This window comes from Agelaius tricolor, unplaced genomic scaffold, assembly GCF_023055355.1.
Source record: "Agelaius tricolor isolate 1412-34295 unplaced genomic scaffold, bAgeTri1.0.p SCAF_20, whole genome shotgun sequence".
Classification (NCBI taxonomy): domain Eukaryota; kingdom Metazoa; phylum Chordata; class Aves; order Passeriformes; family Icteridae; genus Agelaius; species Agelaius tricolor.
The window spans coordinates 10,361,202-10,374,829 of NW_027269280.1; the positions used below are offsets into that span (position 1 = coordinate 10,361,202).

A 13,628-nucleotide genomic window follows, 5' to 3' on the forward strand; every position below is an offset into this window, starting at 1 on the left:
TCTTATCCAGTACTTGGATGCACTCACATTTTATATGGATGTGTACTTACATCACATTCATCCCGTTACTGTTGGGTACTTTAACCTGCTCCATCTCAAACCACAGTGGCATCCCCAGCCCTCAGAGAAGCCCAGGGACCAGGCTCTGCCACTTACACACCCAATGTACCAAGGCAACGTCCCACACAAGCACAGCAGAGCAACTGCCCTCTCAGCAAGAACAATATTCCACTTCTATCTTCGTGACAAATCCAAGCCTAGAGTGTTTAAAGCGGCTGGAAAATAGAGCAACTCCAACTCCTTTCCCCCCTCCAAGATAGAAAACAGAAAAAAACAAAAAAAAAAAGCTGTTTCTGCCAAGCAAGTACTGAATACACTGCATTCCATTTCATTAAAACAATTATTCAAAAGCCAGCCAAGAATTACATAAAGCTTCCTCCCTGCACCACCCCCAGCCCCTTCCTTCAGCCCCTCCTCCCCAGCAAACAGCCTCCCAACCCTGCAAGGACAAGACCAAGCACAGGACACTGCTCCAAACACCTCACAGCCCCATTGGCTCTCCCACCCCACACACAGCATTTTCCAGAGCCAAGCAACAGAGTCAGGGGGCTCCAGCAGATCCAGCCAGCCCAGAAGCTCTCAGAGTTTCACACCACCACAGCCACACCACGGTGATCTGTTTCAAGCAGATTTCTCCTTCGCATTTGATGGGAAAGTAGCATCCAACAAATGAAGCCCTTAACTAACCCTACTAGAAAGATGAATGATAACCTAACAGATTTTCTCTCAAACTCACAGCAAGGCTTTTAAGCATGACCCCAAGACAGAAGGTGCTGGAGGCACTGGATTTAAGCAGTTAAGAAGTACAGGAGCAGCATGCCAGAGCAGCTGTGAGACACTGCCCAAGCAAACTGCTCAGAACAGCCAAGCAGCAAATCTCAGATTAAGCACAAGCAGGATAGATTGAAAACCACAAGCTTAGGGTTATAAGAACCTGACTGACAAATTCATCTCAAACTCCACACAGCCACTGCCCAGCTCTCAGCCTGACTGACAGTGCTGAGCTCCTCATCTTTCACAGGAGAAATAAAAGGCAGCTTCTTCAGGCCAGTGCAGCTCACCCACTCACAACACTGAGTTGGCCACTGATAAGAGATTTCATGACGTGGATGAAATGGCATTTCATTCCCTCCCCCAGTGCTCCAGCTCTCTGCAGGGATCCTGTCTAACTGCTGGAGCTGCTCACAGCCAGGCAGAATAGTTCCAGCTGTGTGTCACACTGCCTGACCAGGCCTACACAGCCCAGAAAAAGTCTCCCATATAAAACCATAATGAACAGGAGCTTCAAACCAGAAACACTACTCTAGGCACCTTCCTCTGGGGGATCACCTCTGCCCAAAAGGCAGCAAAAAAACCAAAACAAACCAACCCAAACCTAGCAATGGATGCAACTAATGGTAAAACAAGATGAGCAACAGAGACCAGCCAAGCCATCATCTTATTCCAGTTCATGGGGCACCAGTAGCCTCAAGTGACATGCAGTTAGCCCTAGGCGTTTTTGTCTGACCTAGCTGAAATTAGTGGCTTCAACCCAAAAGAAACCTTTTCACAGAGAAGCCCTGAACTGGTTTAGGACCATGAAAGAGGATAAAACAAGGGAGTACTAAGCCCCTAATCCACGGCAAATTATTTACAGCTCTCTTGCCCGTGACCTTTTTCTACCTCTGGCTTCTTTCACCATCTCCTGCTCTTATTAAAACTCATCCTAACCACAGTCCCTGAACAACCACAAACTTCCCCATGGCACAAAGTGAAATTCTCTGTTCACCTTCCTCTTCAGCAATGGAAATAAAGCAAGATCCTGTGAGGCATCTAGACAGACACAGGATTAATTCTGTCTGCCAGCTCAGTTCTGTGACAAAAACACGGGACTGGTTTATTCCTGGAGCCCCCATACAGTCTGATTTATAGCTGAGCCATTTAAAGCACAATTCCCCATGCAGAGTGTCATTCAGAAGGTTTATTCCCTGGAGTGCCATTTACTTTTTTTTTATGTTCTTCAAATGATTTGCAAAATGTTAGAGGTTTAAACACATGCAATAAACAGCAAAAAACCACAAGAAATCAAGCTACACTCCACTGCACGCTGCCAGCCAGGCACTCAGTACCTCACCCAGCAGAGCCATCTCTGCAGATGTGCACAGTGAGAACACTGTGAGAAGTGGCATGACAAGCTGCATTGGACAACTTCAGACTATCTCAGCATCATTTAAATAACTTGAACTGAAATTGTCCACAGTGCAGAGACAGTCCAGCACAGGGAAAAAGGAGCCAAGCTCTAACAATGCAGGCTGCCTCCCCCTGTGGCCTGCCATAAGTTCTCTTGGCTCCTCAGTTTGCAGTTGTCTCAAACTGCTTAGATAAATTTCCCATGTAAATTCAGAATAGTTACTGTCTGCTAAAAGAAAAAGCTGCATTTGTGTGAGCAGAAAAAGTGTACCAGACTCCTAAACAGCACAAACACATAACCTCAGGAATCAGTTCCTGTAACTGAAACACCACCACCAAACTCGTTCTGCAGCACTCCAGTTCCCATTTCAACTTGTTTGTTTCATTGGGATTTAAAAACACCCATGCCCAGAAGAGAAAGCACAGATTTTAACACCTAGCTGGTTGCTGCTGCTCTGGGGCCATTTGCAAAAAGAACGAGCATGAATGGGAAAAACAGCTAAAACTGATACAAGGAAGTCATCCCCCACCTCCTATTTTTATGGTATATCTTTAGCACACAACATTCCTTGAATGACTTCATGACGCTCTGTGGTAAAGGGAAAGACGAGGGCAGAGCCACTGCGGGGAACTTGGAAAGGAAAGAAAATCTTTTCTCCCTACTCACAGCCTGTCATAATGGGGGGTGAAGAAAGGATGAGCAATCAGAAAGGCACAGAGGGAATGTTCAACGGGCCTGAGAACGGAATAAAAACTTGTAAATCTAATTTAAACTTGCCACTGTAAACTTTTCCAGCAATGGTGACCAGAAAAGCTTGAAAGAAGCTTTTCAGCTGGAAGCTATTTCAGAAACACAAAGATCTCAACTAACATAACCACACGTTGCAGGTAAGGAGTAATTACCCCTGTTTCACAGACAGAGAAACAACATGCCTTAAGTTAGGGTACATTTTTGAGGCTGTGGAGAAATGGTTACCTTATGCTATATTAAACATAACCCACAGCTGAAGGAGGTAGCCTCACTTCCCAGTCCACTGTGCATGGAAAAAAAACGACTTTGAGAAGAATCAGCTTGCTGATGCAGTTAACTGTCCAACAGTTAATGTGGACACAAACAAAGGAGATGGCCACAGGGAACACCGCAGCAGCCAGCTTAAATCAGGTGAAACCAATTTGAGATCACAACTTATTCTCTAACCCATTCAACTTCAACCAAAGTGGAAAGTAATGGTGCCACTTCTTGCTTCTACTCTGCACTAGTGGATGTAGTAATCCTGCCACAGATGAGACAGTTCCCTACTTAACATTTTACAATGCAATATCCTAACAGTCATGATAACCTGTACTCCCAGGGTTTGTTACTAAACCTCAGTTAGTTAGGACAGGTCTGAAGTGAGCAAGGAACTCATTCCCTAATCACAGAGTGAGAAAGCTTCCCACAGACAATGTCTCACTTTCAGGCAGCTGGAACAGAAGAGCATCTTCATTAACAGCTTCCGCATCAGACAAAAAGGGACACACAGGATCAGTGCACAAAGAGGGAAGCACAGGCTGAGACCAGAGCAGGAAACTGGGACCAGAGTTCCTATTCACTCATACTGATTTTCCACTAGCACTCACAACTGCATTCAGAATCTGCTCTGGCTGTCTCCAAAGCTGCATCAGATTCTGGGTATCACAACTAACACATTAGTTCGATTCAAACTAGATTTGTTTTGTGGCCAGGACAGCCTTTTTACCCCCTCTAATTTTAATATAAGGGTTTTATCTGTCAGTCTGAGCAGCAGATCAGAAAACCAACTCTGATCTAAATAGAAATGCATTATTAGTCCTTGTTCTGCTGCCAGACTTCAAAATTTTAGCTGTCATTTCTGGAGTTTCACAACTTGTTTCATATAACAGATAGACTTCAAAGGGCAAGAGGTGAGGAAAAAGGGGTCCAGAAAAACTGAAGTATCATGATCCCTAGGAAAGGAAGAAAAAGGAGAGAGAGAGAGAGAGAGGGAGAGAGATGAAGATGTATGAGAAGTTTCCCATTTGTTTCTCCAGTGGCAGAGATGGTGTCGGAGGATCAGTTTTAACCAGGAGGGCAGCTGAACACTTAGGATAAGCTGACCTCTCCCAGAGAGGGACAAAGGAGCTAAAGACAGCACAGGGTCCAGCCTTTCCGTGGAAATAGAGCAACAAGAAAAGAAGCCTCTCTCTGCATCGCACACTGCTTGAGGCAGAGGACTCCCTGTCTGAGCTGCTCAGGACAATGAAGTCCCTGTTTTATGAGGGGTCACAACAGCTAAGGAGCTGAAACAAGTCAGAACCCCATTGTGCAGAGCATTAGTTCTGTTTACAGCCTTCTCGCCCAGCAGCAGGAAGGACTCAGAAATCTGAGCCAGTAGAAAGCCAAGGCACCAAATTACTTTACCAGTGCTTCCCCCAATACCATTTCCTGGGCGTAGCTGACCTTAAGCAATTTCACAGCAAACTTTAGCCAAGTGACCCCAAAACCCACAGCATTTGACTCCCAAACGAAAGGAACTGAGTCAGAAACAGGCAAGCATCCCCCTCTGGAGAGGGACAGACAGCACCGCCCTGCAGAGCACAGCAATCTTCCAAATGTTAGGACAGATGACAGATGGAAACACATGCACCTCCCTCCACACTCCCATGAAAAATCAATGGCAAGATTGCTCTCTTTAAAGTCAATCTTGAGAGGATTAAGCACTGAAGAGAGGGTGGATTAGAGTTCCTAAAACAGAGGAAAACAACTAATAAAGCAAAATCTCTTGTGCCCTTGAACTATGCACCCAGAATTTTGAAGTCAAATTGCTAGAAAAACTTTATGCAAAAGAAAAATCCTTCTAGAAGTGAGAAAGCACACCTAAACAAAACAGCTCGCAATGTAGTTGACGTGGACAGCCAAAACAGTGCCATAAACACATCCCCATTAAACAGATATAACTTCTTTGTAAAACACCTTTTACAAGCTCTGGTGAATGCTGTTTTGTTTTTGGTTGCAAAATCCAGTTTAAAAATATCTGAAGCCTTTGAAAACAATTTTGTTTTTTAAACAGCAGTAGAGAAGTGAGAATTTCATCAAATGAAAGCTTCTAAAAGCCATTTCTGTCTGGAGTTACCAAAAGGTTTCCCAGTAGTATTTGCAAACAATCCTTTCAGAAAAAGGCTGTAAAAAACTTCTGGAGTCAAAATCAAAACAGTACTCTGACTAAAGCAAATGTAAAGTTTCTCTTCTCCTACTCCTCTCACCATAAATACATGACAAGTTCTACAAATTAGGTTTCTTCCTCTGCAACAAGCAGATCCTAACGGATCTGTTCCCTCATCCTACACAGACAAGGCAGCAGCACAGTAACTCAACATCTCATTCAGTGTCTCATATTGTCTGAAGTGAGAATGTGTGGATGGTCACTTGTGTGCTGGAAGCACAGGCTGTGCTTTGGCAATCCCCTGAAAGGGGCAAGAGCCCCAAAGCTGGATTCTCACTCTTGAGGACAAAGCTGTGCTCTCTGTGCCAATTTACAGCACTGCAGGACAGCAAATTCATTCAGCAAACTTCCTGTCAAACTCCAAGCACATCCGCAAAGGCGCTTCCTCAGAGAGACTGCAGGGACACAATCTGGAGGGAGACAAGCCCAGCCAGCTGCTCTCCTCCCCCTTCCCACCACGGGCTGCTCCAGTTTCCATCCAGCCCCAGCACTGCGTGTCCTGGGCCACGGAGGCTCCCCCAGAACAACTGGGTGCACAGCTCCAGCCTGCAGAAAGTTTCCTCTGTGAGCTTCTTCAACACTGGGGGAGGAGGGAAATGGGAATGAAGATTTTTTTTCAGCTCCAAATGAATCCTCAAAGCAAGACAAATCCATTCTCATACATTTCATAAACTCTCCAGTCCAAGAACCAAACTGAGATACTTCTGGACCTCCATTTTACAGTGGACATGTGCACACTGATCAAATCCTCCAACTCTAGGGAGAGGGAGGAGATTTTTGATAAAGGCAGGGAGTTAAGAACAGACACACCAATGGTCTCTGTGAGGGGTTCACTCCTGCCCAGCAAGGCCTTTCACTCACTGCTCATTTCTGCGCCACACAGATTCAGAAGCGAGGCATGGAAGTATCTGAGTTGATTTTACTTGACATCAACTCTGAACCTGCAAGTCCCAGCTCAATATCAAACTCCTTTTGGGCCAAAACTGCCCCTGGAAGCAGAGCAGCTTTGTCTACATGGCACTGTGCCTGAACCAACAAGTCCTGCCTAACCAGCTTGACTCTGGACAGGGCCAGTGCAGATGTCTGTATCCATGGCACAGTTAATCCACAACTCAGATAATCCACCCATAGATAATGAGGAAAGAAAAACAAACAACTCTCACTTGAGTTCGAAAGTCTGACTTATTTCAGGGGAGTTGTATCAGCACAGCACAGTTCCATTATGTGTGCATCCCAAGGTGAATGGCTTTAGAGCAGTAAGTGAGCCATTTTGGGCTAACAATGATTCACAGAGGGAAAACAGCTGGTGTGCTTTTCCGTGGTGAATTCTGTACACTACAGAAAAGCTTACAGAGAGAAAGGGTCACACTTTGTTTTGTTCAGCTGCCTACAGTCAATTAGATCTTGTCCAGTCTGAAAGGCTGTACAAAAATTGAGACAGACGCAGTGTAATTAAGACTTGATGAAATCAAGTTGCTCAGACAAAAAGTTCTAACTTCTGGTTGTCCCAATACACTTCAGAGCTCAGAAAAACAAGCCAGGCACAATTTCAGATCTTTTTCACAATTTCTTTGCAGTTTACCTCTAATTCTCCTACAGAGCAAAGAAAAAATGTTAAGGGACTGCAGCAGCCTATTCCAACAAGTGGGAAGTCACAGTACCACTGCTCAGGAATGCAGCTCTTGCAGTGGGCACAGCGAGGCTCCCATGGTTTACTGAAGAACATCCTGCTGAGACACTAAACTGGCCCTACACAGACCTGTATGCTCACCTTGAAGTGCTACTCAAGTCAATACACAGAATCCCGGGTGAATCCTGTTCTGACTAGCAATGCATTCCTGAACACGCTAGGAACTCGCACCACATCTCCAAGAGATAACCAGATTGAGGGATATGAGAAAAGGTAAACAGAGCTGTCTCCACTTAAAGGAACAATAACCATGAGAAGAAGCTGCAGTAGAAATTACTTCTGTTTCCACCAACAGCTACTTCACTAAAGCAGAGGGTTTCACTCCCCAAGGATGACTCCTCCATGGGCACACCTTTCACCAGAAAGCCACACAGCAGATGGACTCCTTGCCCTCTAAGTTTTATCATTAGCCCAATTCAAAGTCTGTTTTCTGAAGGTGTGACCATCAGCTTAATGTCAGCACCATAATGTGAGCTTCCAGGTCCAGAAATAAACCTGCAATTTTCTTGGACTATATGTCGACAGGACGTCTGGTTTCTATTAAAGGTAGGATGGAAGTAACGGATCACAGCCCCTCCCCAGTGTCTGATTTAATCAGTTTCATAAGCGGAACTCAGTCGTCCTAATGCCTCCCAGAGCACAAGGGATTTTGGCAGATCCACACCCTTTCCGGCTTGGTACCAAAGGAACTCAAATTCTCTAGATCTTTCCCTTGAGACCAGTTGCCTGACATTTCTCCATTACACGGTTTCGGGAAACCAAATAATGCAGCCCACCTGGGAGAGGCAGAGGGAGGACAAGGATGAGCTCCGAGCCCGGCTGGGCTCCGCTTATCCCCCCAGGGCTCCCCACTCCATACCCGCGCAAAGTTCAGATCTCGCCCAAGAACGGGCTGGAGAGGCTGCGGCGGGGCAGGGGAGGCGATGTTTGCTGAAACCCGAGTACGCTCCGCGCTGCTGCGGGCACAGGAGCGCAGGACGCCCTTCCCGGCCGGGACAGCCACCGCCTGCGGGCGGGCGGCGGCCCCGGGACAGCCCAGCCGCGGGGGCCCGGGCGGGGCGGGGAGCCGGGCTGGCCGGCGCGGTGCGCGGGGTACGACACGTCCCCGGAGCGACAGGCGCGGCCCGAGCCCCGCGGCGCCGAGGGGCGCAGCGTGGCCGGGCGGGCCGCGGCCGCCCGGGGCGCGGCGGGGAGGCGGCCCCCGCTGCGGGGAACCCGCGCAGCTCGGAACTCACCCAAGTCGTCCATGGTGCCGCCGTGCCCGGTGCCGGTGCCGCCGCGCCCGGAGCCGCTCCCGCCCCGCCGGTGCCGCCGCCGCCCCAGCGCCCGCAACTTTCCCGGCCCGCCCCCGCGCGCGCCCGCCCGCCCGCCAGCGCGCCCCCGCCGCGCGCCCCGCGCCGCCCCCTGGCGGCCGCCGCGGGAATCGCCAGCCCGGGCCGGGCAGAGCAGCGGGGTCGGGGCCCCGGGCTGGGAAACGGCCCCGGGACTGCCGGGAGAGGCCGCAGCGCCCGGAGCCGCCACCCGCGGGGCGCGGACCCCGGGGCCAAGCCTGTCCTGCCGCACGGGAGCCGTCCCGCTCCTGCGGCCCCGAGCGCGTCCGGGACTGAGCGGGAACGCGACACGAGCCCCGCACTGTGCCCTGCAGGAGCCTTTCCCAGAGGAATTGTCCTCCTGGTACACTGATGCGGCCGCACCGGGATTATTGGGTGCTGGGGCTGTGCCCCGAAACCTTCAAACAAACATTTCAGAGCCTCAGCTGATTTGCCCCATCCCAGGGAAGCTGGGCAGCAGAAACCTTTCCTGACCAATTTTCCATAAGCTGTGGCCACCATACAGGAAAGTCACCAGCTACTTCTCCTTTGCTGTGTTCAAGGACTATAACAGCCCACCTGGATTTCTCATGTGATGATCTTGAACCATCATTTCCCACATGCTTTTCCTTTCAAACCTCTATAGAACAACACTCCAAGGCAGCAAAGTCCTTGCTTTGTCTGAGCCCCAGCACAGCCCAACCCTCATCAGAGCTACTGTTTCCCACTGTGCTCCAGCCAAGTTGACATGGCAGTAAAGGCAGTTGCTCAGCCCAAATGTTCACTTCTTAATCTGATGAGAGATACACCAAAAAATATCAGTGTGGGAACTGCCGAGGATCCAGGAAACATGACTCTTGTAGCTCTTTTCCTTACAAAATTACTACCAAGCCAGAGAATGTTCCCAGAACTGAACAGCACATGTCCTGTTGTTGAGCTGAGATTACGGAATTGTATTTCCATTAAACAGAGACCGTGAGGTCAGCTGTGAGCAATCTCCAGTGCTGTATTTTTCACTCTCTAGGCACAAACATACCCAGTTTCCCCTGCTAGCACAAGTCAGACATCATTATTTCCTGTGTTAAGTCATGCTTTAATGGGAATTATTGCTAGGGGGGCAGGGAAATATCTCCTCCCTCATCCCAGCCAATGCTTATGAATAGTCAAAAACCTCCAAGAAATTCATTCCAGCTTTTACTCCAAATACAGTTGTATTGGAGAAATAATATCCTTACTGAGATCTAAGTACAACACAAGTGTAAGTAAAGACTTTCACTGCATGCTTCACCATCCATGCCAAAGATCTCACCTGACATCCCCCTTGCTGGTCTGCCTCAGCAAAATGTAAAACATTATTTGGAGGGACTGTTAAATTTTCTCAAAATCCATCACTGGCTTTACAATGACAACTTCAGGATGCGTGTCTCCAGGTGGAGCAGCATAAACCACTAGCACTGATTGGTCACAGAGCAGATCTGAAGTCATTAGAAACATGTCCTTTCCTGGGGTCTGCATGTTTCCTCCACCAACATGTGACAAGCATGTGCCTCAACTTGGGTTGTATTTTTACCTCTGCATAAATAAAGTGCCTGCTGTGCTCTGTTCATATTGTAGCCTGGTATGCAGTTTTTATTTTCAGCTTCCTACGATGTCCTTTGGGAGTCTGGAAGTGAATGTAAATCAAGAAAGCAGTTTCTATTGTGTCTCAGGGCTGAAAATAAGCTGTCATAAAACCAGCTAGAGTTGCACCCACAAGAAATGGGTTATGTCCAAGATGCTCAGTGTTAAAAACTAAAAAATAAAGTCATTGTTTCTAAAGCTTTGCCTATGGCTTGTGCACTGCATTGAAAGGTGGGGTGGGAGGCAGGGCTGTCCCATGAGTGATACTATCCTCTAGGCATACTGCTTTTAAACCAACCTGCTCACAGCCAGGTGCTGTTCATAACTGAATTCTTCACACATTGACATTTCTTACCTAAAACTGCCAGTCCCTAACCCTCCCACGAGAGCTGAAGGAGTAGGGGCAGGTTAAAACCCCAGCTGCTGAGGCAACTCCTCAGTGGTGTGGGCTCAAGCCCTGTCCTTCCCAATGCCTTGAACTGCTGTTTCCTCATCACTGACCTGCTCTTTGCCTCACACTCTCCCTGACTCACAAACACCTGCTTGCTGCTAGAAATACACAGCCTTCCTCTTATGCTGTGCCCTGTGCTGAGACATTTTGATTTACCCTTGTCTTTCACAGAAGGTGTAACAAGAAGTTACCACCCCCGTTTGCAGATGGTAAACAGGGCTGGGAACTGGAAATGAAGTTATACAGTGAGTCAACATCAACAAAATGTTGAACTTTAGGGCTTCCTGTCTCCACACAATCCATGTTCAGAGCATTCCTGAGTCCACACAATCTGCAGCCAGAGTACTTGCTCAAGGCATCTTTCCCTCTTGTTGAAGAGTCATTTATTTACCAGTTACAGACCAAGTCCCTCAAAGGGCAGCTTAACCCACTGACCACACACAAGACCCTCAGAGTTGATGGATTAACATCCACCAGTGCCTTGTCATTTCAGACTGGCTGCCAAACAGAGGAGTGATCCAAGCTCATTTCATAACACCACCAAAGAAAAGCATCATTATTTTCAATCACTGTCAGAGAAGAGAAATGAAACTACACTGGCCTGTGAGGCATGTTTAGAACTTACCTGTGCACTTTCCAGAGAGTGACTTGAAACTGCAGAGCAATGACAGCACCTTCATTGCAGTGTGTGCCCTCTGTGCTGTGCCACATGAACATCATGCAAGGGCATTTTGCTCTTTCTTCAGGTGAATGCAAGGGAAAAATTTTCAATCAGAGCTTTAGGTTTCAGGCAATAGCAGTAAATCACAACATGCAACTCCCACATTCGAGGTCCAACTTCACACTTGTTGAAAGGATCTATTACAGCAAAATTAACAAACTTGGTTTCTGGATGTAGGACATTGCAATGCAGATTGAAAGCACCACACCAAGGCATTATTACAGACAATTCTGGCAGCAAAAATGAGAAACAACCAAGTGACAAATCCAATACTTACCAACACAGTTTATAAGAATCAAGAAATTACCTGAAGTGTATGACTCACTGCAAACTACATATGCCTTTGCTATTTACCAGTGTGACTTATTCTGCCAAAGGGTAATGGTATCCCTATGCTTCAGGGTTTGATTTCAAGTGATGTTGCTGGCAATAGGAACAAATGAGGGGACAAAGGCAATCTATGAGGTTTCACTGTCACTCTTGGTCACTGTTGTGTATGATATCCCAGTATGACTGAATGTTATTTAAAAAAAATAATAGTAATTATTAAGAGGAAACACTGATGTTCACTACTAAGTTTTCTACTCTACCAAAGTTCCAAGTAGCTGCCCAGCTCAGGGTCTAAGGGCAGGGCAGGAGCATCAGATGGCACACGTGGATCTGATTCTCTGCCCATACAGAGCATGGCAGAGGCAGGCTGTCAGCAGCAGAAAGTTCATCTCACTCACACAGAGTGACAGAGGGCAGCTGCTCCCACCTGCAGCACAGCCCCAGCCGAACTGCTGTGCAGTGGTCACTACTCTCCCTCTGCAGGGCCTGCCTAGCTACTCAATTGCTGCAAATTAGGAAAGGATGGGTTTACTTATAATAGGCGTTGGCACCAGTAGCTGCTTTTTCCAGAGGAAAGGTTTCTTTGACAATAAGGAGCCTTTTTCTATTGTTTTATTTTTTCTTAAAGCAAGTGATGTCAATAAAGAATTGCACACAAAATGGAGTTTACAGTACTTTACACTAGGAGTTCCCTAATGGGTTTTAGAGGACTTCTGCAGCTGGGGAAGCACGATTCAGACTTTCACTGCCCCTAGATTCCTCCCTACCTGTTGAGAAGCTGAGCTCTCCTAAGGATCCTGCTCTACAAGAGCTATTCCAGAAACCTTTCTCCCGCACCTAAGCCCCTCCACTTCCGTTTTCGCTGACCGATTCATTTTCAGTAATTTTGAGAGAAAAAGAAACGAGCTCTTCATTTAACAGCGCCCTCATTTTATTAAACCACTGTTTTGGCGGCAGCAAACCAGGGCAGCGCCGACAGAACAAAACCCGCAGTATCTTCCATACTGGACTTCTCCAGTCGCGAGATAGAACCGGGCTCCATTCATCCTCTATCTGATATCCTCTTTTGAGTTTCATCTATTTTTCACCAGGATTTTCAGTCTCCGTAGAGACTGTCAAAAATTGCCAATGCCGACTATATTTCAAGTCGTCATGGCGGGGTATTGGGAAAAGTTTTCAATTAGCAATAATCGCGCCTCGGATTAACCTCATTGGCTACGATACTGCCACTGCGCAAAGCTGACGGGGCTACCCCGCCGCCGCCGCCACTGGCCCCGGGGCTGCCGCCCAGCTCGCGGTGAGTGCCGCCGCCCGCCCGCTCCTGCCTGCACCCTCCCGGCTGTGCCCCCTGCCTGCCCCGAGCCCCCCGCGCTCCGCCGGAACCAGGGGGGTTCCGTTCCGCGCTCCATTTTGGGCCCCCGGTACACCCGCAAAGGCTGCTGGGAGGGAATATGCAAACTAAGCGTGACGTCACGGCGGGCAGCCCCGCGCAGAACGAGGGGGCCCCTCCGCGCATCCCCAGTGAACCGAGCCCGGGCAGCCCGGACCGTGAGCCCCGGCCAGCCCCGAGCGGCCACCGCGCCGGGGAGCGCATCCCAGCTCGAGTCCCTGCCCAGCATGCCCGCGCCTGCTCCAGCACAGGGCACTGTTCAATAAACTGAGCGCGCTTTTCATAAAGAATTCGGTGTCTTTTTTTTTTTAACGTGCTGAACGAGAAATTATCAATGAAACTAGACGGGGAGTAACGCGTACGCTGAGTTATCCCCACTTCCAAGAATAAGACTCTTAAACATGCCGAGATATCCACATCTCTGAGAACGAAACACTTGAACCCATGCCCTTTTCTTTCTCTGAACATCTATCTTTTAACCACGCTAGATCCGCCTCCGTAGAGGCTCTCAAAAATTGCCAATGCCGACTATATTTCAAGTCGTCATGGCGGGGTATTGGGAAAAGTTTTCAATTAGCAATAATCGCGCCTCGGAATACCCTCATCGGCTACGATACTGCCACTGCGCAAGGCTGCCATGGGGCCGCTCCCTCCCGGCACCGGGGC

General features: G+C 48.2%; 1 protein-coding gene and 2 non-coding genes across 4 annotated transcripts in view; all 3 read right to left on the reverse strand.

The window, feature by feature from the left end:
- PXN (paxillin) overlaps positions 1–8,475 on the reverse strand; it is a 44,875-nt gene extending 36,400 nt beyond the window's left edge. For both annotated transcript variants that reach the window (XM_071445510.1, XM_071445509.1), the window contains exon 1: positions 8,376–8,475. In XM_071445510.1, the coding sequence (XP_071301611.1) occupies positions 8,376–8,388 (13 nt within the window). In that variant the 5' untranslated portion in view covers positions 8,389–8,475. The remainder of the gene's footprint in view (positions 1–8,375) is intronic.
- Positions 8,476–12,672: 4,197 nt separating this feature from the next.
- LOC139598906 (U4 spliceosomal RNA) lies at positions 12,673–12,813 on the reverse strand. The gene has a single exon (XR_011682064.1). It is a non-coding gene; the product is annotated as a U4 spliceosomal RNA (small nuclear RNA).
- A 642-nt stretch (positions 12,814–13,455) lies between these two features.
- Positions 13,456–13,596, reverse strand: LOC139598907 (U4 spliceosomal RNA). The gene has a single exon (XR_011682065.1). It is a non-coding gene; the product is annotated as a U4 spliceosomal RNA (small nuclear RNA).
- Between the last annotated feature and the right edge of the window lie 32 nt (positions 13,597–13,628).